The sequence below is a fragment of the Alternaria ventricosa genome (genome assembly GCF_023758065.1).
Source record: "Alternaria ventricosa strain BMP 2768 chromosome Unknown scaffold_4, whole genome shotgun sequence".
In the NCBI taxonomy this organism is placed as follows: Eukaryota; Fungi; Ascomycota; class Dothideomycetes; order Pleosporales; family Pleosporaceae; genus Alternaria; species Alternaria ventricosa.
In genome coordinates, this window is record NW_026055684.1 from 1,553,123 (window position 1) to 1,579,331 (window position 26,209).

General features: G+C 53.2%; 11 protein-coding genes across 11 annotated transcripts; 6 read left to right on the forward strand and 5 right to left on the reverse strand.

Annotated features, from left to right (window-relative positions):
• Window positions 1–932: 932 nt before the first annotated feature.
• Window positions 933–1,596, reverse strand: GPX1 (glutathione peroxidase gpx1; the record flags this gene model as incomplete). The annotated part of the gene is made up of 3 exons (XM_049341139.1): window positions 933–1,130; window positions 1,209–1,474; window positions 1,554–1,596. The coding sequence occupies 3 exons, from the start codon at window positions 1,594–1,596 to the stop codon at window positions 933–935; spliced, it is 507 nt and encodes a 168-aa protein (XP_049202021.1).
• A 1,255-nt stretch (window positions 1,597–2,851) lies between these two features.
• J4E93_003200 (uncharacterized protein) lies at window positions 2,852–4,508 on the reverse strand (the record flags this gene model as incomplete). The annotated part of the gene is made up of 3 exons (XM_049341140.1): window positions 2,852–3,401; window positions 3,450–4,436; window positions 4,504–4,508. 3 exons carry the CDS (start codon window positions 4,506–4,508, stop codon window positions 2,852–2,854), a joined length of 1,542 nt encoding a protein of 513 aa, XP_049202022.1.
• A 4,074-nt stretch (window positions 4,509–8,582) lies between these two features.
• J4E93_003201 (uncharacterized protein) lies at window positions 8,583–9,023 on the forward strand (the record flags this gene model as incomplete). The annotated part of the gene is made up of 3 exons (XM_049341141.1): window positions 8,583–8,738; window positions 8,805–8,935; window positions 8,987–9,023. The coding sequence occupies 3 exons, from the start codon at window positions 8,583–8,585 to the stop codon at window positions 9,021–9,023; spliced, it is 324 nt and encodes a 107-aa protein (XP_049202023.1).
• Window positions 9,024–9,545: 522 nt separating this feature from the next.
• On the forward strand, window positions 9,546–10,496 carry J4E93_003202 (uncharacterized protein; the record flags this gene model as incomplete). Its single annotated transcript, XM_049341142.1, has 2 exons — window positions 9,546–9,692; window positions 9,744–10,496. The coding sequence occupies 2 exons, from the start codon at window positions 9,546–9,548 to the stop codon at window positions 10,494–10,496; spliced, it is 900 nt and encodes a 299-aa protein (XP_049202024.1).
• Window positions 10,497–10,912: 416 nt separating this feature from the next.
• Window positions 10,913–11,774, forward strand: J4E93_003203 (uncharacterized protein; the record flags this gene model as incomplete). Its single annotated transcript, XM_049341143.1, has 2 exons — window positions 10,913–10,949; window positions 11,038–11,774. The coding sequence occupies 2 exons, from the start codon at window positions 10,913–10,915 to the stop codon at window positions 11,772–11,774; spliced, it is 774 nt and encodes a 257-aa protein (XP_049202025.1).
• Window positions 11,775–12,787: 1,013 nt separating this feature from the next.
• On the forward strand, window positions 12,788–14,074 carry J4E93_003204 (uncharacterized protein; the record flags this gene model as incomplete). Its single annotated transcript, XM_049341144.1, has 1 exon — window positions 12,788–14,074. One exon carries the CDS (start codon window positions 12,788–12,790, stop codon window positions 14,072–14,074), a length of 1,287 nt encoding a protein of 428 aa, XP_049202026.1.
• Window positions 14,075–15,217: 1,143 nt separating this feature from the next.
• Window positions 15,218–15,800, forward strand: J4E93_003205 (uncharacterized protein; the record flags this gene model as incomplete). Its single annotated transcript, XM_049341145.1, has 2 exons — window positions 15,218–15,706; window positions 15,759–15,800. The coding sequence occupies 2 exons, from the start codon at window positions 15,218–15,220 to the stop codon at window positions 15,798–15,800; spliced, it is 531 nt and encodes a 176-aa protein (XP_049202027.1).
• A 1,221-nt stretch (window positions 15,801–17,021) lies between these two features.
• J4E93_003206 (uncharacterized protein) lies at window positions 17,022–18,677 on the reverse strand (the record flags this gene model as incomplete). Its single annotated transcript, XM_049341146.1, has 2 exons — window positions 17,022–17,284; window positions 17,342–18,677. 2 exons carry the CDS (start codon window positions 18,675–18,677, stop codon window positions 17,022–17,024), a joined length of 1,599 nt encoding a protein of 532 aa, XP_049202028.1.
• A 1,165-nt stretch (window positions 18,678–19,842) lies between these two features.
• Window positions 19,843–22,053, reverse strand: J4E93_003207 (uncharacterized protein; the record flags this gene model as incomplete). Its single annotated transcript, XM_049341147.1, has 3 exons — window positions 19,843–21,455; window positions 21,524–21,929; window positions 21,997–22,053. The coding sequence occupies 3 exons, from the start codon at window positions 22,051–22,053 to the stop codon at window positions 19,843–19,845; spliced, it is 2,076 nt and encodes a 691-aa protein (XP_049202029.1).
• A 245-nt stretch (window positions 22,054–22,298) lies between these two features.
• Window positions 22,299–22,693, forward strand: J4E93_003208 (uncharacterized protein; the record flags this gene model as incomplete). Its single annotated transcript, XM_049341148.1, has 3 exons — window positions 22,299–22,353; window positions 22,410–22,534; window positions 22,589–22,693. 3 exons carry the CDS (start codon window positions 22,299–22,301, stop codon window positions 22,691–22,693), a joined length of 285 nt encoding a protein of 94 aa, XP_049202030.1.
• Window positions 22,694–22,947: 254 nt separating this feature from the next.
• On the reverse strand, window positions 22,948–24,697 carry J4E93_003209 (uncharacterized protein; the record flags this gene model as incomplete). Its single annotated transcript, XM_049341149.1, has 2 exons — window positions 22,948–23,179; window positions 23,232–24,697. The coding sequence occupies 2 exons, from the start codon at window positions 24,695–24,697 to the stop codon at window positions 22,948–22,950; spliced, it is 1,698 nt and encodes a 565-aa protein (XP_049202031.1).
• Window positions 24,698–26,209: the final 1,512 nt, after the last annotated feature.

A 26,209-nucleotide genomic window follows, 5' to 3' on the forward strand; every position in this document is an offset into this window, starting at 1 on the left:
CAAGTGCTCAGACCAGACATTTTCCAATTGACTCTCTCTTTTGGTTGAGTGGGGTAACGAAATACAGAACGTCTTTCTCTCATGACTGCCAGCTCGTTCTGTTTCGTAATAGCATCATAGCCCAGAACGCGATCTCTGAACTCAGTAGAAAGCATGCACTTGCTAAGTGCAGGGCCGAGGAAACACTCATGAAAGAGTGTGGCCGCGAGGTCTGTCCGCTGGCACTCGACTCATCAGATTGCATAATCGCGATTTTGGGAATCTTCGAAGGTATATATGTAGACGGGATTAAGGTAATACATAACCCTGTCGTCCTCGGTTTTTCTGGTATCGGCCTTTTTGCCAGAGACGCAGACATGTCGTCTTGAGCCGCAAATTTTGGTGCAGCGATCAAGAAACGCCAGAGGAAGGAACGCACATCGGACACTTCTGCGGCTCGTTTTGGTAAAAGTTACTTTTTGTAGAAGGGTATGATAGAAGGAGTACAGAAGCCCAGCGGCAAGGTTTTATACCTGCATCCGAGATCCGCTAGCGACGTCTAGAGAGCAGAGATGTGAATCCCATGCGCTTGTTGACGTGTACTTTGGAGGACTGGAGGGCGATTTGTGTAACGGGATCTCTGGGGCTTACCATGCCCTTGTAATGTGCGCTTTTTGTACTTTACCGGCGCTCAATATGCCCTTTCCGACGATGCGACGAGGGCGCAAGAAGTACACTCGGTGTATACTACAGCCCTGGCTATTGAGCAGGAGTCAGCACCCATCACCATGGTATCCGCCCGGCCCAAATCACGTATAGCCGCTCCGTTCATAGTGCGATCAATTCCATTCAATGCAAGTGGTATCAATACTCCATCATATATCCCTCCTCCCAGGCCTCAAGCCTCCCCCTCCTTGTATGTGCCACGCCCTCATCACGTCATCATCCACCGCTCATTTACCAGCCAACTCCTTCTCGATATCCGCCTTGAGATCCTCAGGCTTCTTAGTGCTCGCCCACCTGCCCTTGACCTTTCCATCCTTGCCAACGAGGAACTTCTCAAAGTTCCACTTGACACGCTTAAGGCCCATAAGACCAGGCTTCTCGTTCTTGAGCCATTCGAAGGCGGGGTCTGCGGAGGAACCGTTGACCTATGCGCAACAAAAAGAAAGTAATTAGCGTGTGTTCGTTGTATCGCATAAGCCGTAGTTTGTTCGTTCCTTGCTTACATCAATCTTGCCCAGCACGGGGAAGCTAACACCATAGTTCAGCTGGCAAAACTCCTGAATCTCATCGTTGGAACCTGGGTCCTGGCCTCCAAACTGATTGCACGGGAAACCGATGATTTCAAAGTCATTGGGGTGTTTGGCCTTGACGTCCTTGTAGAGCTTCTCGAGGCCCTCGAATTGGGGGGTGAAGCCGCATTTCGAGGCTGTGTTGACGACGAGGACGACTTTGCCGTTGAGCTTGGAGAGGTCGTAGGGGGTGCCCTTTTCTGCGGGGGTTGTTAGTTGCTGCTCGGGAATATGAGAAGGAGATAGGTGGGAGGGAGAGGGAAGAGAGGTGTGACGTACTGTCCTTGGGCTTGAAGTCGAAGAAGCTCGTTGCGGAGGCCATGGTTGTGTAGGATGCTTTCTTTCCTGGTACTGCTTTCTTTACGTAGACAGTCTTATTCTCGAAAGCAGATATATAGGAGCGTGTAGAAGTCGTATAAGCGCAAGGTGCAAAAGTGGTGGTAAGGCTTCGGAGCTTTAAGTCGTGTCGCAAAACAGGTCTGAAGTTCGTCGCGATACGCGGGGCTGTGCGGCTTGTCGCCCCTCCCAATCGAATCATGGCATGTGATCGTAATCGTGATCCTAATAATCCTACGCAAACGCGGAACTCCGTTGACCGTGTTTTGCTTACTCGAAGATTCGGTCTAGCCAGGCACGACTGTTTGACTGGCGGTTTGGGCTTACGCAACAAGACCCTGATGGAGACCCGATCTTTGGCTCTGGCCATCGGGCCTGACAGGTCAGACACAACCTCGGCTCGTCCCACCCACTGCGTATTACGGACGAAAATGCAGCTGGCGGTGGGGCGCCGTTGACGACTTCGGTGATTGCTTGCTACATTTGGGACTTCACGCGATCGGATTCTCTAGATAAACAAAAGGTATTTGGAAGCATGAGGGGCTGCCGAAGTATGCCGGAATTGGTGGGGGCGCCCACGAGGCAGCAGCTCAGGCATCTTCTACTGCCATCAACGGCACGAATGATCACACATGCACATGAAGAGTGATTTTGATAAAACAACAACAGTATAAATAGCAAAACTACGTACAAAAGCAAGAACAATCTCTCCTCCAGCCACCAACGTCCGCGCGGCGGGTAATGATGGCTATACAAGACCGACCTCTTCTCCATGGTCATCCTTCCGAGAACTGACAACTAGCCAAAGAAATACAACTGTACTAATTACACTCCTCCGTTAACATTAGATCAATCTGATACATCAACCAACTCATGCCATGCATAGTGCAATGAGTAGACCTCAGTCCTTCTCCCCCTCGGCGGGGTCGCTGTCGCTCTAAGAGCTGACTAGCTGTCCTTTGGCATCCGAGTCCACGGCTGGGACATGTCCTTGGCTCTGTATCCTGGGTTTTCTCCGGAGTTTGTGGCCATCCAGGGCAAGTGGCATCCATCCGAGACTTGTGGGAAGTCATGGTCCTTCATCCGCGAGGCATGCGGGAATCCATCCGGCTTTCGGAGAACGCAGAAAATCAAACGCGATATGTATGCATTGAAAAAACAAGGGTAGGGGTCCGGCTTTGTGATGACAAACCTGCTGGCGGTTGTCTCTGCAGACGGAGTCTACCAGACGTGTGCTTCATTCAGCCGCCGAAGACATCTCGGTACTGAGTGCAGATGTCGTGAAGGCCGACGACCTCCTTCGTCAACTGGATGTCGTCGCCGAGCTCGTTGGGGGCACTGAGATTGGTCAGAACATCAATGATGTGCTGCTTCTTGCTCAAGAACTCCTTGGTGAGAGCCTCTCGTCGCTGCTGGCGTTGTTGCTCGGCAGTGAGCTTGACAACCTTGACGCGCTTCTCACCAGTCTCCTCGGCCGACGCCTTGCGCTTGCGAGACGCCGACTTGCGAGGAGCCTGTCCTTGGACAGGTGGCGATGGCTCAGTGGTAGGGCCATCGTATTGGTGCACTCTCTTCATGTGGTCGAAGAGGTTGTAGCGACGAGGGAAGCCGTGACCTGGCACAGCGCGCTCGCAGTCGCGGAAGTGGCACAGGTGCGGCCTCGCGCCGTGACCGTGCATACCGTGCGCCTCACGTTCGTGACGGAGGAGGCATGCAGTAGAAGAGAACTGCACACCGACGCAGGTCTTCTTGTTGCAGCGGAAAGGCTTGAGGTGAGAGTCAACGTACTTACTGTTGAACATGTCAGTGCGTGTTGGAAAGGGTGAGGAAGATACATACTCGTAATTGCACTTCAAAGCGGTAGGCTTGTGGGTGCATCCGGCCTTGCCCTCCTCAGGGCAGTGGTACTTGCCATCCTTGTCGGGAGTCTGTTGGTAGAGAGGGTGGCTGCGGGCGACCTTGGTGCGCTCTTCTTCGAGCTTGGTCTCAGCTGCCTCAGACTGGGAGAGGCTGTCCTCGTTGTCTTCCACTGAGTGGGCGACAGACGCAGGCTTGGTGTCCTCAAGAACGTTGACAGTCTGAGGGAAGTGAACGCTGGCGGTGCTGGTCGGTGTGCCGACGAAAGCGCCGAAGCCAGCGTCTTGTGCTGAAGCTCGCCGTGACTCCTCCTGGAGAGAGTATGACGATGAGTTGCGTAGGGTGGCGGGACGCTCTGAGGCATCGTAGGATGCGCTGTGCCATCGTTGAGGCGAGTTGAACATGGTGTCGTTTGTTGGCCATGATGTGAAGGTGAAGGGGTTGTTCTGGAAGGTGGTCTCGGATGTAGCCCACTGTGGTGAGTCGGCGATGGTGGAAGGTGCGAAGCGAGGCATGTTCGCTGGCGAGTAGTGTGTGTAGTCCTGAGCTGTAGAGTAATTAGCATATGTGAGGGGTCCCTCTGTGGCATTCCATGATCCGGATGTGGCTGGTTGCATGTGGCTCATGTCCAGGGTCTCCGGGAATGTGCTGTAGTTCTCCGAGCTCATTGTCGGCGAGTAGATGTCGCTGCCAACAAACTGGCTGCTGATCCGGCTGTCCTGGTGGTGTAGCTCCGGCTTCTGGGCTCCGCGCCGGCTGGCGCCGCTCTGGCTCTGGTATGCGCTGTCCATGCTGCACTCCGAAGCAGTATCCTTGATTTCAAAGAATTCTGCTGTGTGCATGTCCTGGAAGTCTGAAGAGAAAGGAAAGTCCGGTGCGGAAACGACCGGGGCTGGGATTTCCTTCCTCCACTCAGTGATGTTTGAGATGTAGAAAGCACTCTCCGGTGGTGAGTCGAAGAAAGAGTCGCTGGACACCAAAGTTAGTATCCAAACGCGCAAACCTAACATGTTCGTGAAGATGTACAAAGGAAAACGCCATGTTAGTATGTCCGAGGATGCCTGTAGGAGAGTCAGTCAAAGCAGCGCAGGGGCGTCAGTGGTTAGCACGCACCTTAGGAAGCCAGTGATATTGGGGTTGATTGTGGAATAGAGACCTGGTTCCTGGAGAGGTGAGGACGGCAGTGTGGGTGAGCTGAAACATCCACTAGTCCTTTGGCGAGAAGTTGGTGATCCAGTATATGATCCAGTGAAGTCCAGTAAAATCCAATTGGGCCAGTCAAGATGAAAGCGGAGCAAGTCATCCAGAACATCTTGTGCTCCTTCAACAACGTCAAGTTAGTTTCGGATCAATAGGTCGATATGGATAGGCTGAAGCTTCAGCCTACAGTACGTACTTCGTAACATCCAAATGTCTCCAAATCAGTCCATGACCATGGCGGTCCTCATTAGCGTCCAGTGGGAAACCGTGGCAGGGTCCATGAGAAGTCCATGTGGCTTGGGGTGCTGTAGGCAGGTCCATGATGGCTTCATCCTTATGGGCTCCATAGGTGGGGATTGCGTACATTGATACTACCAGTCGTGTGTCGCTAAGCGCAGTCGAACATAACATAAATGAACGACGTTGCTGAGAGTTGCCTACGTTGTCCTGGGGGCGGTGCAGGGTTGCATACCGTTGTTGTTGGTCATCTTCCAGATAGTGCGTCGTAGCGCATGTGACTAGCGCGAGGATCCACTCGTGACTGTTGACCGCCGATTCAGGAGCTCTGCATGATAGCTTTGAAGTCGGGGCAGCGAGGCCTCGTGGTTGTCGTGTCTACAAACACTGCAAGGGCAGTGCGCTACGTCTCTCGAATCCAAGGCTATCCAGGGAAGTATCCGGCATTGGGTTACTGAAGAAAAGTGGCCAAGTGGAGATCCTGTACCAGGGCGGCACATCCGTGGGAAGGTATCCTGTGGCATCCTTTGGGCATCCATGAGGGCTGTAATGGCGGCAAACAAAAACAAACAGTAGGAAAGAAATACATGAGTCTAGCAACACAGGATGTCGTAGTCAAAGGTAAGAAACGCGTAAAGCAGAACATGAGTTGGGGGGAAACCGTTGGGCAGTAAGTACCTGGATAGGGCTCCGTCTGGGCTCCGAATTGTCATCCTGAGCAAGGGCTCTTGTTTGAGAGTGTCGTCTTTGATGGTCGTAGCTAGCAAATTATGCCAGAAAAATCGCTCGAATGTGCTGGTTTGCTGAGGCGATTGCTGATGTCGTGTGTAGGTAGGTGTGTGGTGTTGAGTTGAGAAGAGAGGGAGGAAACGAACGGGACAATAATGTGTGGGAGGGGGTGCGTGTTGACCGGTTGGTGGCTTAGTTCGAGTGCCAACGCATAGGAGACAGCCCCACAAGCATATCCCACGAGTAAAATCCTGTTGCGGTGCTTCGGCGGTACAAAAACCAATGGGCCAAAATCCTTTGGCGGCCGGGCTGGGAAGGCGGCTTTCTTATCAATTTGTGTCAAACGCTAACGTCACAGAGACGGCGCTCGGTTCTCCAGTTATCCTGCACGTCTCGCGACTTACATTGGAAGGACAGGCTTCCGAGTCGGCGAAATATCGATGTCGCTCATGGGTACGAATTGTGGGAATCTAAACTGAATTGTTGCCGGGGGATTGCCGGGCTTGCATAGTGGGAAGCGATCGCCGCTGCCAACCACCAACCGCGAGGCCGGATGGCGGCTCGACAACGCCGCCAGACCTGCAAAATCAGGGCCTGTTGCACCGGAGGTACACAAGATCGTTGTGGTTCTCGTGTAGTCCCGCGATCAACATGAATAAACTTTACCCCGGGGATAATCCTCTCAAATCATGGCAACAACGCAAATGGAGAGGCTGAGCGTTGCGCGCCTCCCGGCGAACGCGCAATAGCAATAACGTTTGATTGATAAAATGTGGTGTATGGGACAACGGTGTCCCTCCCTCCCTTCAGCCGGCTCACCCGCAACGTTCCGCACTGACTGTCCCCTTGAAATCTTATTTATTCATAGGAGAAGGAGATGCGCGCGCACGCCTGCGGCGATAGGAACTGCTTCTGAATCGGACTTCTGAATCGGACTTCTGAATCGGATCTGACAGCGCTTCACGACAAAAATGGCGACACCCGCATACATCACAGTGATACAATCCCACTGGGATTACCTTATCAGGCGTGCGCTGTGGCACAGGCATCGTCGGCGGCTGCTTTGAGGAAACCACGCACAGCATTTAGCCTTGAGACGTTACCAGGCGACACATCGCTTACCCGGTGACGGGTGTCTGGCAGGCGCCTCAGATTGTGGCCTACTTGGTGGCGCATGCTCTTTGCGATGCGGGAATACTGCAAAGTCTATTCATTGTCAGAAAGTGTTCGACCAGAACGTAGACGTGAATAATTGTGGATTTTTTGTGTCAGATAGGAGCGAAAGACATTGCTGATTTCGTTCCTCACTGTCCGAAGACTAAGATGAACTATGCTTTGAAAATTGTGGTATCATCAGGAAAGGGGGAGGCGAAGGACGAATGTAACATACCTTTGGTACCTAGGTACATGGTGGCGTCCTCGTGGACCTGTCAGTTGTCAGGGTCCTCGGCCGGCGACGGCAAGGCGGACGTCGAGGCAAGGCAGTGCAGTCGATGACACGCACTGAGTTTGCGCCATGTGTGAGTGTATGTGTGTGCGGCTGCATTGAAAAGGAGAGTGTTGTGCGACAAAACTCGGACAGCTTGGATACGAGGGAGATTTTCTCTCATCGGCCCGGCTCTTCTGTGTCCGAGAGATCTGCATCAGTACCTGCCAATCTTCACCTGTAAGAACCAGTTTGATACCCAACGGCGGGGAGCCTCAAACTCTAAAGACACGGCACAGGACGCGTGTCGCTTCTACCTCGGTTTCTTTGACTCAGGATGCGCCGGTCGCCGTCGATGTCGCGAAAAGATTGGCGGATGCGTGCATCGAAGAGGCGACTTCTGGAGTGACCTTGGAAGGTGAGGAGAAGTTCTGCAGTGCAAGAGCGGAAGACATTTTCTTCCAGCCTCGCTTATCGAATCGGGTAACGCGCGGTGTTTAGTCAGCCATCAAGCAAGCCATTGACGTCATGCACGTGATTCTGCCCGGGCGAGATTCGATCCCGTCCGCCCCTTGGCCGTGAACTGGACGATTTGCAGGGTCTGGTGGAACGCAACACAAAGCAAGGTGAGCAGTTCGAGAAACGTCCTCTGATGACATCAACAGCGTTCGCAGAAAAAGAAACAACGATGACCTGGTCGATACGGTACTCCGGAGTATGCACAAGAGTCAGGGTACCACCTGGCGATAAGGGTTTGGCAGCTTCAGCGCTCTGCAGCTGAACGGAGTCAGCCGTCTGGTCGAGCTGGTCGAGCTCGATGTGAAGCAGGCCAACGCGCGTATCTGCTTTAGGACTTCTTCTCAAACACACCGTCGACCACGCCGTCATGTTCCCAGTTTACCCCAGGATCAAGCAGCGATCGAAACGAGACCGATCTACTTCCAAAGGCTAGCGCGATCGGTATACTATGAATGGTAGAAGCACGTGACTTAGATCCCCAAGGGTCCGCCGACAATCCAACCGGTTCTGGAATCTGCCAGACTATCTTCGAGACCACGACTGTCAGTCTGGATCGAAGTCACGTTGTGGACTCAATGTGGAGGAGCTGATAGCGGGGGTTCATGCCAGGAAGCCCCGAGCCGTATATGACGCGTATGAATCATCAAGACCTGATTCGCTGGATAAGGACCCTTTGCTCTGATCAGTGAGCTCGTAAGCAGGTTGGCGTCCAGCAACTGCCCTTTCCATGTCATTGTTACAGAAATCAGGGTCCAAGCTGCACGTTTGGAATCCGGGGGAAGTTCAGCATCGTCTGATTGGTACGATCACATATCGTCTGCGTAATGGTCAGGCCACGAGCGATCGTACCTTTGAAGACATTCAGCTGAACAACGGATATATGAAGGTGCTGCTTTCCTTTGAGAAGACGATACCACAACTCAAACAAACACTCAGCTTCAATCAACTAAATCAACCAACTTCCACCTTCTCAAACACATCCACCAGTCCAACTACATCCCAAAATGCCTTCCCCATTCCAGCAGAAGTACTCTTCCCAGAACCACAAGGTCTTTGGCGACAACACCACCCCAGCCATGCCTGAAGCACCCAAGCAGGAGGCCGACCGTCGTTCCTCAGAGTCTTCAGTTGGCTCTTCATACTATGATGGCCGTCGTAGGGTATGTCTATGCACCTTGCGCCCATGCCCATGTTTCCTGATATCAACAGTTGCTAACATCTCTCAGTCTTCCGCAGCTCAGCGATTTGGAAACCTAGAGGCCCTCAAGCGTCGTCAGGACGAAGAGAGCATGGCTCGCAGGCAGTCATTCCATGATGCCTACGGAAAGCCAGGCTTCCTTGGAACTCTCTGGAACAAGTACGTCATATTCCTTGTTCTCAGCCTCGACAATTTGCTAACAACATGTAGCTTTACCCGTGGTCCCATCACTCCTTCTCAGAAGTAGTTTGATTAGCAACTTTGTTGTTTCTTTTGGGTTTTCCATTCAGCATGTTATAGCGACGATTGGAGTTTGATTGAAGCATGCATTGCCGCATTTGCGCAAAAACAGCATAGCGATGGGATTGGTCAGTTTTCAGACGGCCACATGACTTGTACTATACCAAGAGGATGTATTATACTATGAACAAATTGTTCTCATGAGACTTGCACCAGATGTTGTGATGTCTGGCTTAGTAAAAGCTTAGGCTCGTGTGGGGTGACCCACCATGCAACGATTGGTGTTCGCGACAGTGACGTCGGAGAGAACACGTAAATTCACATGAACGCTACCTTCCACCAACTACGCGCAGCCCAAGTCTGCACTATCGTGAGGAAACAAGGACCTCGTAGAAATACAAACAGAAATCACACGTCTTGACCTAAGAAAAAGCGTGTACCAGTTCCTACCCCGCCCACGTCACCTTTTCATTACTCTTGCCTGCTTCGAATCACATCCACCCCCGAGCGCACCACCGCAAACGATACGATGGCTACAAGAACTCGCTCGCCAGGCTTCGGCGACACTACGAGCATCAATCTCAATCGCTTGCTGTCCAGATTAGACCGTTTAGTCTTGGTCGACCCATCACCGCAGTTGCGAAAGTCCACCTACGAGCGCGCACGTGTGAGCGCGGTAAGCTTCACACAATTATACATTCTGTCGCATATACTGATGGTATCGTAGAACATTGAACATGCACGCACCCTACTCCTCAGCCTCGAACACTCTGCCTCTACGATACCCTCCAAATCGAAGAAAGCCGAACTACAAAACGACCTACAACAGAAACGCGAACTCCTAAAGCAACTCAACCAACGGATATACGAGCTTAATCAGCTAGACGACACGGAGTCAGAGGGATCGGTAGACTCCGATGAAGAAGACGCGGATCAGTTTCCCTCGTATGCACCGAGAGTAAAGACGGAAGCCGGGCGCGATGTGTCGACATCTACAGAAGGCAACGAGGCATTCCAGAATGCAGCACAAGGCATCGCATCCGAACTGCGCAGAAGAGGCAAGCCGGACGCGAACGCAGCAGGGACACAGTCAGCATCCGGCAATTCTTTGTTTCCGTCCAAATCTACCTCAAATACAGCCGACCCTTCGCTCGCAAAAACAGAAGCGCTCCTCTCCCACGAACGCAACGAACAAGAAGAGCTCACGACGGACTTGCTCGATATGGCGAGGCAACTGAAAGAGCAATCAATACACTTTGGAAACACGCTCGAAGGGGACAAAGGCGTAGTGGATCGCGCACTTGCAGGGCTAGACAAGAACACGTTGAACATGGATGCTGCCAGCAGGAGAATGGGTGCCCTGCGGAGGATGACTGAAGGCAAGGGTTGGTGGGACAGAATCAAGCTGTATGGCATGATCGCTGGGCTATGGGTGATCGCCTTCCTGATCGTCTTCGTTGGGCCGAAGATTCGGTTCTAAGGCAACACTCGATCTTGCCAATCCATGTCGCAGCCATCAGCCTTGAACAGTCGTATACGAATTGCAGGGGTTAGAATATGTTGGCGGAATCACAGCGCAAGCTCTACTCGACTGCCAGCATCACGAACAGCATCGTACGATAATATACCCATCCAATTCAGTCCATATTCACACCGCTCTACATGCAGTACAGCGCATTGTTACCGTGTCAATGGTTCAATCTTGGATACTCCACGATGGGGCTGTCCGATCTTCACGGCTGAGCCACGTCAAATCTGGACCCTGCGCATCTGCATGTACCCGCTTAGCGGCTCCGAGCTTCATCTTAATGTGTGCTGTCGCTCGACAACAACACAACACAGCACCATCATCCCTTCTCACGCGATTGATATTTTTATAATTGGTGTCGCGAAAAGATGGCCGCCATGGAAATGCACTCATTGGGCGCGCGCTGTACGTACTCGAAGCCTGGCACGTTATGACGAGCATCTACTCTACTGCTCGTAATCTACAATGCGCATTGCCTGACAAACATCTCCAGCACTAAACCACGCGTCCTCTGATACCGAAGCCGAGTACGACCGTCTCCGCGACCTTGCGCGCCAAGAAGCCGCAAAACGATCATCCTGCTTCGACAAAGCCCACCAAGCGTACGAATCCGGCGATGGAGCGCGCGCACACGAGCTTTCCGAAGAAGGCAAAGCCCACGCCGCGAAGATGGACCAATACAACCGTCAAGCGCGCGACTACATCTTCCGGGAAAACAACGCCGAGGGCAGAGTCGCGGGCGATACTATTGACCTCCACGGCTTGTTCGTAGAAGAGGCCGAAGATGTGCTGGAAGAGAGGATTAGGGTTGCGAGGCAAAGGGGAGAAGGCCATCTACATGTTATTGTGGGCAAGGGCAATCACAGCAGGAACCACGTCCAGAAGATCAAGCCGAGGGTCGAGCAGGTGTGCCGCGAATTGGGATTGCAGTATCGCACTGAGGAGAACGAGGGCAGGATCTTTGTCAATCTGCAGGGTGGTGATGTGCATGAGATGCCGCCGCCTCCTCAGGCTCCGAGCTATGGAGGGTACCCTGGACAGCATGGTGGTCAGCACGGTGGTCAACAACATGGAGGTCACCAGCAGCATGGTGGTCAGCAACACGGTGGCCAACAGCATGGACAACAGCATCATGGACAACAGCAGGGTCAGAACGATGAAATTGAGCAGATGGCCAAGAAGGGCTTGTCCAGGTTGCTCAAGAAGCTTGGGTGCTGTACGGTCATGTAAGGGCTTCATTGATATGCTCCTGTGTAGGTTGTTGAGGGTGATATGGAGGGGTTGAGGGACCTTCAGAACACGTTTGATACCCGCGGATTGGATGATGGGATGAGTTTGGATAGGGACGATTCGATGTATATAAGGTATATATTTGGATATAGCAAAACGATAAGAGTATATGAAGCCCTGCTCAAATGTTGCGTTTCCTTGTTCATTACTTCTCTCTTCTTTTCTCACCAGCTGAACCTCTTTCGCATAAGAAAGAGATCCACCATGTAGACAAAAAAGCCGTGCGGACTTCTCGAAGAAAACAGAAAGACACAGGTAGCATCATCAGGAACAGATGATGGCATGGAACAACTGACATGAATTAATAGCAATCCGTTTCAAAGTAAGAAAGAAACGGCGCAATCGAACGCACCGAGAAGTCCTAGCAGGGAGTTCAAGCTCATATGAACTCGGATATGTAAGCCCCACATGACATCGTCTGTTGCTTGAAAACCAGAAGTGCTCCCGAAGATGATGAGAGCATGCTCACTGCAACCTGTATAATGCTCAATCAAGCCGAGACATGCATAGTATACTGTACACAATGGAGTCGGTTGCAACTTGCTGACATCATATCGTACCCTGCCGAGAAGGTTGGTACGACGGAGGCGTTCCCTTGCTTCCGAAGATGCATGTAACGACGTTTATGCGACGGTTCGTGTAACGGGTGACGTCTTGTGTACTGTAGAGACGGATTGGAGAGGTGAGATGCATGGTGTTCATAAGGCTGCATATGCATCTCATCTGAATAGGGAAAATGGCGGGCATGTGTAGTGATACGGCGATGTCATCTTGCCCCGTTCTCTGAATGCAACGGAAGCTTGGATAGATTAGTCTGGTGCAACGAGCATTTCCGATGAAAGTCGCGAATGACGCTCACGGAGCCGCGGCCCGTTCCTCCACTTTCCACGCGCCTCCGCCGCTGAGCACCCTAACATTTCACACCTAAACAACCAACACATAGAGTACACAACATGATGACACAGACGCAACCGCCAGCCATCCCGTCGCCTCCGCCAGACCTCAGCGCCAAACTCCCCAAGCTCATCCCCCGCAAACGCGCCCCCACATCGCGAGAACCGCCGTCTGCCCCTCCCCCACCGACGCCCTCGTTACCCGCGCCGCCGAATCTAGAGAGACATACATACACGCGACCCTCGAGGCGCATATTGAGCCCAGAGGATCACCAACTGTTTCTCAAGAGCAAGACATGCACACTGGTCGAAGCATTCGTGTTCGGCATCGCCGACTCGGTACGCGACCGCAGCATCTTGAGCATCAAAGATGAACAAGTCACAGCCACAGTCAAGACCGTCGTGCAGATACTGTCAGAAGCGGAGAAAGTGCTAGACAGATGCCCACCAGAAGACACAGGCTCGCGCTTCGGCAACCCAGTCTTCCGCACCTTCCTCGACCAAGTGGAGACAGTGTTACCACTATGGCACGAGAAGCTCGGGTTGAGCGACAAGGCGCAGGTCGATGAGATAGCGACGTACCTCCACAATTCCTTCGGAAACAAGCGAAGAATAGACTACGGATCCGGCCACGAACTCAACTTCTTCCTCTGGCTGCTCTGCCTCAATCGCATCGGCATACTCCCCAACACTACCTTCCCCGCGCTCGCCCTCGTCGTCCTCCCCGCATACCTACGTCTCATGCGCCGCGTCCAGGAGTCATACTACCTCGAGCCAGCGGGTTCGCATGGTGTCTGGGGGCTGGACGACTACCAGTTCCTGCCCTTCCTGTTTGGCGCAGCGCAACTGCTTCATCACCCCTATATCACACCGAAGAGCATACACAACGCGTTGGTATTGGAAGAGGAGAGCAAGCAATATCTCTACCTCGACCAAATATCCTTCGTCAACTCAGTCAAGAACGTAGAGGGTCTGCGTTGGCATTCACCCATGCTCGACGACATATCCTCCGCGAAGTCATGGGCGAAGATCGAATCTGGGATGCGGAAAATGTTCCGCAAAGAGATTCTGGAGAAGCTACCTGTTATGCAACATTTCCTGTTTGGCAGCTTGGTGCCGCCGGTTGAGGGTATGAGCACGGAAGAGGAGGCGGGTGTGGAGAAGGAGGAGGAGGAAGAAGAAGGTGGCGAGGTCAAGGTGTTTGATGATGAGACGGGGAAGAGACATGTACACGCGAGTGCTGGTTGGGGTGACTGCTGCGGTATTCGTGTACCGGCTGCGGTTGGCGCGGAGGGTGAGGCGAGGAAAGGTGGTGTGAGGGGCTTGAGGAGGGTACCTTTTGATTGAGTCTCAGACTCAAGAGATGATGAAGAATATGGATGGGGTTGAGTAGAAGAAATCAGAAAAAAAACACTCCATTGATGGTGTCGGGTATACCTAGGTAGACTGACAATCAACAAATCCACACCTCCAACCCAAACCAAAGCTACCATCCAAACCTCCCCCAACAATCCCAAACTCCGCCATCCACCATCCCTACCCTATCATTCCACCCGACTAACCGTCGCAGCCCTCCTCCTTGTCCCCGCCTCCAAATTCAACAACGCAAACCTCTCCAACAAAACCGCCCTCTGCACCACCGTCTCCTCATCTTCCCCGTCCTCCACACCATTCTCCCCTACTCTATCCCCAACCGGGCTCTCCGCCCTCCGTCCCACATACCCATTCTCCTCCAACACCTCACCCAACGCACTCCTCGTACTGCTCTCAAACGCAATGCCAAACCCGCCGCCAGTTCGCGACATGGCTGTTGCGGTGCACAGCCAGTTTTGTGTTGCGGCTGCTACGCGGCTTACGGTTGTGGCGCCGGGTGGGGAGCGGCGGGCAGTGAGGAGGGAGAGGGCTGCGAGCGGTTTTTTGAGCTTGGTGGTTAGGGAGCGGGTTAGTTGGAGGGGTGTGCGGTGCCGGGGTTTGGGTTCGGGGGGTGCAGGTGGGGTGGTGTCAGGGGGGATGGGCGTGCTGGTTTGGGGGCTGGCGAGCGTGGTTGTTAGGGGGGCGGGGAGGGTGAGGGTTATTGTTGGTGTTGGTGGTGGAGATACCTTGTTGTAGGCGGGGTAGGCGGATTGGGCTGTTGAGGTGGTTGAGGTTGAAGTTGAGGCTGAGGTGGAGGGCTTGGGTGTGTCTCCTCCTGCTGTTATTGAGACTTGGTTTCCTAGGGGTATGGAGGGTGTTGCTGTTTCGTTCGATACAAGACCTGTGAGTCTGCGTCTGATGTTTAGGGTGTTGCTGGAAAGTATTGTTGTTAGGGTCGAGTTGGAAGAGAAGAGAAAGCAGTAGTGGGGACTTACAGTGATGGCTTGTTGTCGGAATCTCGATGAGGCGTGTCTACTAGCTGAAGAATTGATGATGGTGTTGAAGTGGTGCGAGATGGTATCGGAGTGGAGAGCTCCAAACGTCGAGGCTGTTGTGTTGATGATGATAGTGATAGTGATGGCGATGGGGACGGTGTTGCATCTGCTGAGGTGGCGAATCGCAGCCGGTTCTGTGCTTCGCCATCTTGACGAACTGGCACCCGCTGAGCTTGTGGTGACGGATATTGACGAGCTCTCAGCAAAGCCGGGTCTTCGACAAGACGATGCTGCTGACTCGAAGAAGACGAAGCCCGTGATGATGAGGTGTGGGAGATTCTCAGCGAACCAGAGCCTTCTACCCGGCGGTGCTGCTGCTGAGCCACCGGCGAAGGAATCGAAGAAGGCGGCGGCGAACGATCTGGCACTGGCTGAACTCGTGGTGATGAAGTGGGAGCTACTCTCTGCGAAGCTGAGACATCTGATACTGGACGAGGCTGTGGTGATGGAGAATGAGGTACTCCCAGCGGAATATACGTCGCAAACCGACGAGACTGCTGCTGAGCCGTCGGCAACGGACTCGAAGGAGGCGAACGTCTTGACCTTGACCTGTCGATACGCAATGGCCTCGGTACGTCGACATCCTTCGCATCTGGTACTGACTGTAGAAGAGGCATGGCTAGAACGAGGAGATGGGTATCAAGTCGCTGAACGCACGCCAATGAAGAAGAGAAGGTGTTGAGAGTCGTTGACAAAGAAATCGTCTGGTATCTGGCGAAAAGAGGAGAATCTTGGGGAACTGAGGTACTAGGTCCACCGGCCCTCTTGTACTGAGTTGCTTACATACTTCAGGGTGTTCTCGTGCTGTAATGGCGAGCAAGTCATGATGCAGGTGTGTACCCTATTGTCTCGTCTTTGAGCTCCGGGGCGTTAGCAGCTCTCCGTTTCCAGTGTTGTTACATTTGGTACTGTTGAGACTCAGGGTCGCCCATGCTGTGCATTTGCATGTGAAAGCGGTGTTCTGAGGCATCTCGATGCTTCCGACCGTAGCGGTCCGTGATCAAAAAAGTTGATGTTATCCTGGAACTTAGAGACACTGCAATCTCGTCTTTACAGGAAACAGCGATTAATTGTGTAGGGAAAACCCGCTCCAGCGCACTGACTAAAATGTCAAGAACTGCTTTCAATCGAGAACAAAGTGGCTGAACACTTACTGATATACCATCTTCTGCCCTCGTAAGTCCTTATCCAAAGAGACCCTTTCTCCTCATCCAGTCTCCACTACCCAGGTTCACGTTAAGGGTCAACCAATGCCGCACCCAACATCCCGATAATGATATTACAACGACACCCTTATCATTGCATCACCTTTACTTCTTCATCTTTCTACTCGTAATAATACTGAGATCGCTCCCTTCCGACCCAAACAGTGCTCCCGTATGCCATTTCCTTTGGACAAATGAGTAAACACCACAGAACAAACGTAGTAAACCAAACCAAAAATTCCATTCTAACATCCGGGGTGACGATATAGTCTACCCTCTGCAACGCCTAAATAAACGCCCATCTATGCATGCTATACTAATATGGCCAAACCAAAGTACGGCAGGCAATGCCAAAGATTCTAACCCAATATTGATGCCTCATCTGCGGCGCGTAACGAAGTCCGAAATGTATCATCCCAGATGAACCACCCTAAATATGCAAGTGCGAAGCACTCTCCCAAAAAGAAGAACAAAAGAAGTTTCACGCAGCCGAAGCCGACAAAGCACCAACATGCCATGACCTGAACATACTCTCCGTCGGCGTTCAACATGATGCCCTTTGCAGCTTCTTCGTCGACTGGCTTTTCAACTTTCTTCAAGAAAGATTGAGGAATTCCAGTAGTACGTTTGGCTTGGAAAACAGGCTTGAAATCGGGATCGTCGTTGGTTGGACGCGCCCATCTAATCATCCAATTCACTAGGCGCCTCTTCCAGCTTATGTCTTCTCTCTTCATCCATCTCCTTGTAACTCGCCCAGGACAGCAGACTAAACGCGCCGATGATGAGAAGTCCTCCAACAATAGCCGCGGGTGTAAGAGGCGAATTGAGCGGCGGGGGTAGAAGCTGGTCGACGAGCGCGACGATGAAGATGGTAAGGAGGGCGGCGACGGAGGAGAGGACCGGCGAGGTGAGGGAGATGAGTGCGAGGAAGGCTCCTGAGAAGGCTGCGTAGAGCGTTAGTATTGCGGTGTTTTGGGGAAGGAGCGAAGGGGTAAACATACTGGCATTGGCCAAAACACTGATTGCCATCATCCACGCCTGCTCTCCATGCGGCAGCTCAAACAGTTCCCATCCCATATAATGCAAAAACGGCAGCGGAATCCACAGCACGCTCAACGTGAACGCGCCGATTAGACTGCCAAACAGGTTCGCGAAAATAACACCTTTGTTCGGTGCGGCGCCTTCTGGTGGGCACGCCAGCCTCTTGTACAGCACTTCGTACAGGCCATACAAGACACTGCCAATGCCAATGACGAGGTTGCCAAAAGCGCGGTTCTCGGCTTCGTGCGACGGGGGCGCCTTATCGCCGCCGGCTCCGCCTCCGGATTTGGAGCCGTGCTTTGCGGGGGACTGGTCGCCGTATGCGACGACGAAGACGCCCACGATGGCGATGGCAACAGCGACGACTTTGGAGGCGCGGACTTTCTCGTGGAGGATGGGGATGCTGAAGGCGTAGGCGAAGAAGGCGGAGCAGTTGTAGATGGCGGTCAAGTCGCTGGCTGTCGTCTGGTTGACGGCTACGTACCAACTTCCTCCTGCGAGTGTGAGGGCGCATGTGATGAAGGCTGTCATCTTGAGCATGTAGCGAACGGGCGAGACTTGGGATTGGCGCGGCGTGGGGTGTAGGTTCTGGTGCTGGACCATGAGGGCGGTTTGGCGCAGCAGCTGGACGTGGCGCCGCCAGAAGGTCGGCCATGGCTCATTCCAGTGCTGGAGTCGCAGCAGGAAGAGAGTTGCGGGCCACAGCACTATCCACGAGCCGTGTGTCATGTACAGCATGCAGTACGGCTTCTCCCATTTCAACTGGTGCTGGATGTATACCGCCGTCTCGGTCTGCACTGTGAAGCTCACCAGACTCAGCGCAAGCAGAAAGGCGGCGTAGGTGTACTTCTTCCGCGTCTCGTGCTTGGCTTGCATCTCGGGATCCCGCTCGTGGAAGTGATGTGTGCTCCTTCCCAACAGCCCGTCGTCCATGTTGTCGTCCTCCGTCTTGCGCCCGAGCAGGGGCGCATTCGCGCGCCCATACTCGGCGTGGTCCATTGAGGGTCTCAGATCTGACGGCATAGCCGCGTCGTGTTCATCCCAGTCGTCGAACTCGAGTTCTGAATTGCCAGGGCTATCTGGTTCTCTGAGCGCAGACTTGCCGTTGGCTTTGCGATGTTGGCGCGACGAAGAGCGTGTGCGAGAGAGTTGGCGGGAACTCGAGCCGGAAGCGACGACGGGCGAGGTACTTCTATTTGGGGGCTCGAGGGTGAAGTCTTCGGAGAGGGTGTGGACGAGCGTCTTGCGAGGATGCGGCGGAGGCTTCTTCCTCAGCGGAATGGACTCAGCAGGCATAAGGTGAGTGGAGGCGCAAGCGAATGACAGTACCGGATGGTAGGTGAGTGGGACCGCTGCACGCGTGTGATAGTCTTGGGCGGCAGGACACTATGCTGTCTTGGATCGTGGTAAGCAGCTGGCGATATCCAGGTGTTCACAATGCGATGCGGCCCCTGCATCCCCAGGTGCCGTAACCTCCGCGAGAACTCCGCTCCAAGAGCCCACTGTCCAATCGCGCGCCAGCTACCTCCGTGCCCACGCGTCCCAGCATGCCCACAAACTTAGACGCTCCCCCTTTCATCTCCATCCTCCAAAGACACGCTCTCCGGCTCCATCACGTCCGTCGTGACGGTTGGGTGTCGACCGCAGTCCGTCTGAGCACGTCATATCTTAGCCTCATGCGCGATCGAGCGAGCCGCCTTGCGTCCAGGGTCATGTGAGAGACCTTGACCCCACGCACACCAACTAGGCACCCATGTGCCAGCAAGTGTCTCGCATTAGCGGCACACTCACGAACCATGAGCGCGGCCGGATGTTTTCGAGATACACGCGGTAACCTAGGTACTTTGGGTTGGAAACTGGGCGCCGTCGTTGGTCGAGGGGAGAGACGCCCACGGGTGGTGGTTGCGAAAACTAACAGAATAGAAGGCGCACAAGACTTGTAGAGATAAGACATGAGTGATGCTCTCATAGCCCGCCTTTGTCCATTTTCGGCTCTTTATTTCTTCGCAAGTGATCCTATTACTGCCTTCAGAGAAAAGACTGGGCATGTGTCTCCCACAAAGTATAACAAAAAAAAAGCTAAGAAGGCTACATCGTCTTCGGTCAAGTACAAACTTACGTTCTTATACCAACGTAGACTTCAGCGCACCTGTTTAGTTCCTTCCTTATACAAGATGCGTTAGAAACCCTGAAAAAAGTCTTGATACTCCAACCGTATGCACCCAACAAGTGCGTACCCACATGGCATGCTTGCGACACGTGAGAATTGATACCACTTGGCGCACGACATCCTCTTGGCAATGTTGATGAAGGCGCGTAGCTTGCGAGAAAGACATATCGCCAAACGGTAGAACAGACCTGAATACATGTATACATTAAGAGATAGATGTCTCGCTATCTTGATCATAAATACTCGTTAATCCACCGAACCAATCCAGCCCAAAACCTCACCACAAAAGCCCTACAACGGACTTCCATCTAGTCCCTCCGCCCGTTCCTGTGTCTCCGCCTCCTCCAACTCCTGCAAAATCTCCGGTAACATGGACTCGACGTCTTCCTCGCGCTCGCCTAGCGCTTTCGCGATGAGCTTCTTGTACGTGCCTTGCTTCTCACTCATGCCTGCCACACTGAGATTGCTCACGACTTCTCGGACGAGCTCTCTCCGCTCAAGTTGCGCGCGGTGGAGTAGGAGGGCCAGTCGCATCTTCTCTGTCACATCAACAGGCGAAGTGTCGGCGTTTTGCTGCGGCATGCTACTGCATAGTCGACGGAGCTCGGCTTTTTGTTCAATCTCAAGTAGGGACTCGGCTTCTTCCACAAGTAACCGCAGTTCTTCTTCTTGCTGCCGATCTGCTTCGTCGTCGTTGAGGTCGATGTGTATGCCATTCGACATGAGCTGGAGCTCGGCGACTTGTTTCCGTACGGCTTCGAGTTCGGCTTGGCGTCGCTTGACTACGCGTTCTGCATCGAAGGATTCTGCCTCCTTCTCTTGCAGTTCGGATTCGTATGCCTCGGCTAGCTCTTTGCACTTTTCTAGCAGCGTTGGCGCAACTTTGTTCATGAGATTTGAAGCGGTCTGTGAGCGGTACTCGATAGGTTCTCGGACAGCCATGCTGGGGAATGGCACCGGGATTAGCGGTCCGCCATCTAGATGTGGGACGTGTCCGTTGAGTCGGTGTTCTGGTGGCGGCGCGAAAGGTGACGATGAAGCTTGCCGTGGGCGTCCATGCGTTCGTCGTCGACTGTTGAGCTCCCTGATCAGATCGTCTGCCGTCTCGCCCTTTTTGTTCATTACGTCTACGGAGACGTTACGTCCCAGTAAACTTCGCACGCATTTCCTCGCCCCGTTCCGCGCAGCAATCATGATCGCCGTGTCGCCATTCTGGTCTACTGCGTTCAGCAACCGCGTAACCTCGTCTGGTATCCATGTTTCTGACAGCTTGTTGATGATGCAGTCGAGATACCACCTCGCGCAAACGTACTTGTTCGAGCTGCTCGTTGTCGCTGCGATGTGGTGGAATACGGTACTTCCAAACCAATCTGTCCGGTGAACTGTTTGCTGAAAGATCTTGACCATGCTGGGCATAGTCTCCTTGTCAAAGTTATTGGTGAACATGACGGCGCGCATGAGGGGAGTCTCCAGGTTGTTCGATAGACAATCAATGCGCGCGCCCCGGTGTATCAATTCCTTCACGACCCCCACATCGCCCATGGCTGCCGCCCAATGCATGGCTGCATGTCCCTTCTCGTCGATCGGGCGGTCCAGATTTATGCTCTGCGGTGGTTCGGGCCATGAGACGGCGGATTCGTGGTCTAACAGCATGAAGTAGTCCAGCAGCTGGTCTGCCCATATTTGGTGTTGCTGATCGAGCAGAGACATCTGGTCCATCCCCCTCTTGCGCTTCCTGTTGCCGCCCGTCGAGTATGAATCCAGCATATCTACGTCGCCCAGCATCGACTCGGAAATGACAGTCTCGTTATCCGGTGTCTCTTCGCGGAAGATCTGCGACCTGATCTGGGAGGCCTCGTACGGCTCTTCGCTAACTTGCGACTGCGCGCTGGTGGTCACGAATGCTGCGATATCAGTCAGCCCAATCTCCCGTATCCATGCTTGACAACGACCAATGAGAGTGACCTCCTACACTGCATAGACTCAAGCGAATAGACGTTTTTACCATTCCGAGCAGCCGCAGCCGCAGTTTGCTTGGGCGGCTTCATGCGATTCGACGCAGCAGTCGCATGCTTGGGCGCAGGAGGAGGGCTCCGGTCGCCGGGGACGTAGTCGAAAATGGCGCGCATCTTGTCCAGGACGCCGTTCCGCTCTGCCAGATGGCGTCCCTCCTCCAGCGGTATCCATGTGCCCTGGTATTTGCCATAACCACCCTGGACCTTTTCATGCACGCCCTTCTGGACTTCGCGCTCGAGGATGCGGGTTCGCGCAGGCTTGTCGTAGTCGGCTACCTTGAGGATGTGGGTCGCGTTGATCCAGTCGTCGGCACGGCGGCGCATGACATGGTTGCCGTTGACATTGCACTCGTAGACGGGGACCTGCAGGCGGGCTTTGTCAGTGCATCGTCGCAATACTAAGGTGTCGCAAGCAGTGGGGAGTGCGCACATTACTGTATGTTGCCGAGTAAATCTTGCCATCGGGCGCGGGGGGCATCTTCACCATTCGATGAGCTGTACAAGGTGTCTTGGGGCGTGTCAAGTGATTTCGTGAAGGCGTGTCTGCGGTTCGCGTCAGACCTGGGGGAAGGCGCGTTGGAGTCCGCGTTCGCGACTGCCCTGCCAAGCGTCGGGGTCATCAGCTGCCTTTGCCGACACCAAGTGAACCTCACCAAGCTCGCCCGCCGACGACCCTCCGCCCACCAGCCCCCCGCGCGCCATTGACGATAAACAACAACCCGGGTCGCCAGTATGACTGTCACAGATACCATCAAGCATGCCGTCGGCCTTGACGGTGAGCCGAGGAGTACGCCGGCCCACGCATCCTACGCATTCAAGTAATAGAAACTGACGGGACCGCAGAGGCTACCCGCGAGGAAATGAGCGCCGCCAAACTACCGCTTCCCTACCGAGACTCATGCGCACATCTTCTTATCCCCTTGAACCGGTGTCGGTACGAGGAGTACTACCTACCATGGAAGTGCGAGGTACGCGAGAATGGATGAAGAAGAGCCAGAGCGGGCGGCTGACAGGAATTCTAGAACGAGAGGCATTCATACGAAAAGTGCCAGTACGACGAGTTCAAGGAGCGGGTCAAGAAGATGGACGAGCTGAGGGCGGCCAAGAACGGACAGCGAAGCAACTAAGGTGTTATGCGGGAATGGTCGATGAACGTGTTAGTCACGAGCGGAGCATGCTGCATGTATATATCAAAGCAGCAAAAATCACGAAGACATCAAATCCATGATCCGGGGACAAATGATATTCTGGACAGAAAGGCGTTGAAGCGAGGACCTCAACTTTGACTTGGATCCCGTACCCGATCAAACGATAGCTGACTCGGAACGCTGAATCGCTCTCTTACTAAGAGTCTACCTCTCTATAAACGCCTCTATCAAATCTACAACCTCGCTTTGGTATCTTTCAGCGCAGCCTTCTCCCTCAGCTCCTTCCTCAGAATCTTGCCAGAAGGATTCTTCGGAATCGCGTCAATGAAATGCACACCACCTTCCAAGCGCTTATGTCTAGAGACACGCTCAGCCAGCCACTTCTTGATATTCTCCGCAGTCTCCGGAGTCGCCTTGTCGGGCGACTGAGGCATAATGTAAGCGCGAGGCAATTCATCGCCATTACTGGAAAAGGTTAGCAGTTGATACAGACTGTAGAGTATGCGGGCAAACTTACGCTTTAACGCCAATAACAGCCGCGTCCTGCACATCTGGGTGGTCCAGCAGCAGCGCTTCCAGCTCCGCAGGTGCAACCTGCAGACCCTTGACCTTAATCAATTCTTTCTTCCTATCAACTATGAAGAAGTAATTCTGTTCATCCACGTATGCCACGTCTCCCGTCTTCAACCACCCATCTTCTGTGAGAGTCTCCTTGGTCGCATCGGGCTTGTTCCAGTACCCCTTCATGATGTTGGGTCCGCGGACCCAGATCTCGCCTCTCTCGCCTTGGCGCGCTTCAACCTTGCCGTCGTCATCTACGACGATCTTTGCTTCGCAGTTTGCTAGGACTTCGCCGACAGAGAAGCTGGACGAGTAGGCAGATGGGGGAAATGTAGTTGCTGCGCAGGTGACTTCCGTCATGCCGTAGCCTTGCTTGACGTTGACTTGGCCGTTCGGCCATAGCCGCTCGAACTCCTCAATCACTTCCCGGCCGAGTGGGGCAGCGCCCGAAGACACGCCCGTCACGGAGCTCAAGTCGAATTTCTTCGTCGCAGGGTGCTTTGCCATGGCCACGATGACCGGTGGTACCAGAACCATGTCCGTAATGCGGTACTTTTGCACATTCTGTAGCATCTCGAGGAAGTCAAACTTGGGCATCATGTAGACCGGTACGCGCTGTTTTACCGCACCGAAACAGAAGATGGCTTGCGCCATCGCATGATACATGGGCAGAAAGCAGAGGTACTTCTTCGTCTTTAGCTTCTCTTGGTAATCGGGGCTGGTGGTCTGGATGTGGATCTGTTGGCTGCAGTTTGCGACGTAGTTCCTGTGCGTTATCATGACACCCTTGGCGACACCAGTCGTTCCCGAGGAGTAGTTCAGCGCAACTATTCGATCAAGCTCTTCTGATGTCTTCAATTCGGGCCATGAGTATGCGTCGCCGCGTTCTGGCGTATCGAGAAGTTCGGTCCAGTGGCGCACATTTCCAAGTTCCGTATTCTTCTCCACTTTACGGCCCTCGAACGTGGCAACACCATCGTCAAAGACAAAGATGCGCTCAGGACTCATGCCAATTTCTTTTGCAGCTGCGATTCCTGTGTCCAAACTGCCCTCTGCGCATATCATGAAGCGCGCTCCGCTGTCTTTCAATTGGTACGCTAGCTCTCGGGCAATGTAGGTGGGATTTGCCCCGGTAAAGACACCCTCTGCCATGACGATACCCATCACCACTGCTGGGAAGAAGAGCGTATTTCCCGAGTAGAGCAACACGCGGTCTCCTGGTTGGAGGCCTGCGCGCTGCAGACCTGAAGCGAAGCGTTTCGCATAGAGACGGAGATCGTGTAAGGAGATGTTGTACTTTTCAGGTTCGCTTGCTGAAAGATAAAACGGTTCCTTCGGTAATTCCACAGTAGGCGAATCAAAGATGTACGTTGGTAGTGAGACCTGGGGTATAGGGAACGAATAGCGGGATTTGATCACCATGGTGGCGGTTCAATGCGCTGGCTGAGGAAACGTCGCAAAGATGTCGAGCACGAGAATCAACTTGTAATGACGGGGTCCACTCTTACCACTCTTGGTTCTTGGCCCACTATTGGTATCCACGATGCGCTCCGTGCCGTAGCCCTTGTTGATGGCTTGCAGAGTCAGACGATATAGGCGTCAACGAAATCCTATTCGGCATCCATCAGCAACCACTCAATCAAGTACACGTACACACAGGAATAGTAACTCACGTTCTACCGATTCCTTCCTCTGCTTAGTGATCCAAATGTCTGAAATATACCAACGACACTTTTCGAGATGGGAAGTCGCGATACATGCATGGTGTAACCCAGCACACCCATCCACCGGTGCTATTACGCCCCGAGGCATCTCTGCTGACGCCACTGCACAAACGGCATGACTAGTCCGAGATAACACATCGGGTAGCTTAATCGCGTTAGTAATGGTCTCGGACGGGGGACGGATGTGAAGGTGGTGAGGTGCGTAAGCGGGGGATTGCTAGTTGTGCCGAGGTAGAAGTCTGGGGTAAGGACGGGGGTTAGCGAGCGGACGTCTGGGCATGCGAGTTGGGATGATTATTCGTCCGTTATTCTAATCGTTGCTTATTTCAAAATCTCCTATTTTTATTCATGTCTATTTTATGCATGAGTACAAAAATCTGGTGTGGAAGTCATGATAAAGGCATGTCTCAAATCAAAATTTAGTGCGCCATGTCAACAGACCATCTCAAGCCATGTTGACCGACGTCGCTATCTTCTTTTCAACTCCAGCAAAACATGACCAGGTAAGAATCGTGTTTTTGGACGGACATCCCATTTGAGGGTTGTCATTTTTGGTCAGACCATGTCTGAGTGATGAGGAAAGAAGAAGTTAGGGGGATTGGAAAGGTACTTATATATCTGAGATGGCGCTAGAGGGCGAGTACATGGGACGAAGAATTTACCAGCGTGACGTCCAACATGCGCTGTCGGCGTGAATGTCGTTCGTCAATGACGCCATCACCTCTTTCAAAACACCATGTCGTCCCGAGGACACCGCACGGAAGTCACGCCTCACGAACCTCAAACGATCGTAGCCAACGACGCAATCGATACCACTCCGATCGAACGCACAAACAGCGTTTGTAGCCTGCAAACCAACCTATCACTCGGCAGTTTGACGTCCAAACGCACTCGAATCACGTCAACCCTGTGCTTTCCAACGCCAAAATACAGCCGTACTACCCACCATGTCATATCCATCAACATCCCTCACAATCCCAATTACAACGCCCGAAAGCAGTGTGATCCGTCGCGCCCGGTTCCCATATTATTCCGCCGAGGCCACATTACGTATCTCAAGGACGTTGACTCGATCTCGCCGAAGTCTCTCGCGGGTTTGGAGGAAACGCTGCTGAGCGCTTTGGTTTTGTTGGCCGACATTATTAATTATCCCGGCTGCAACTCTGTCGTCTGATAATGTATGTGAAAACGTAGGCGAACTTGCAGCAGA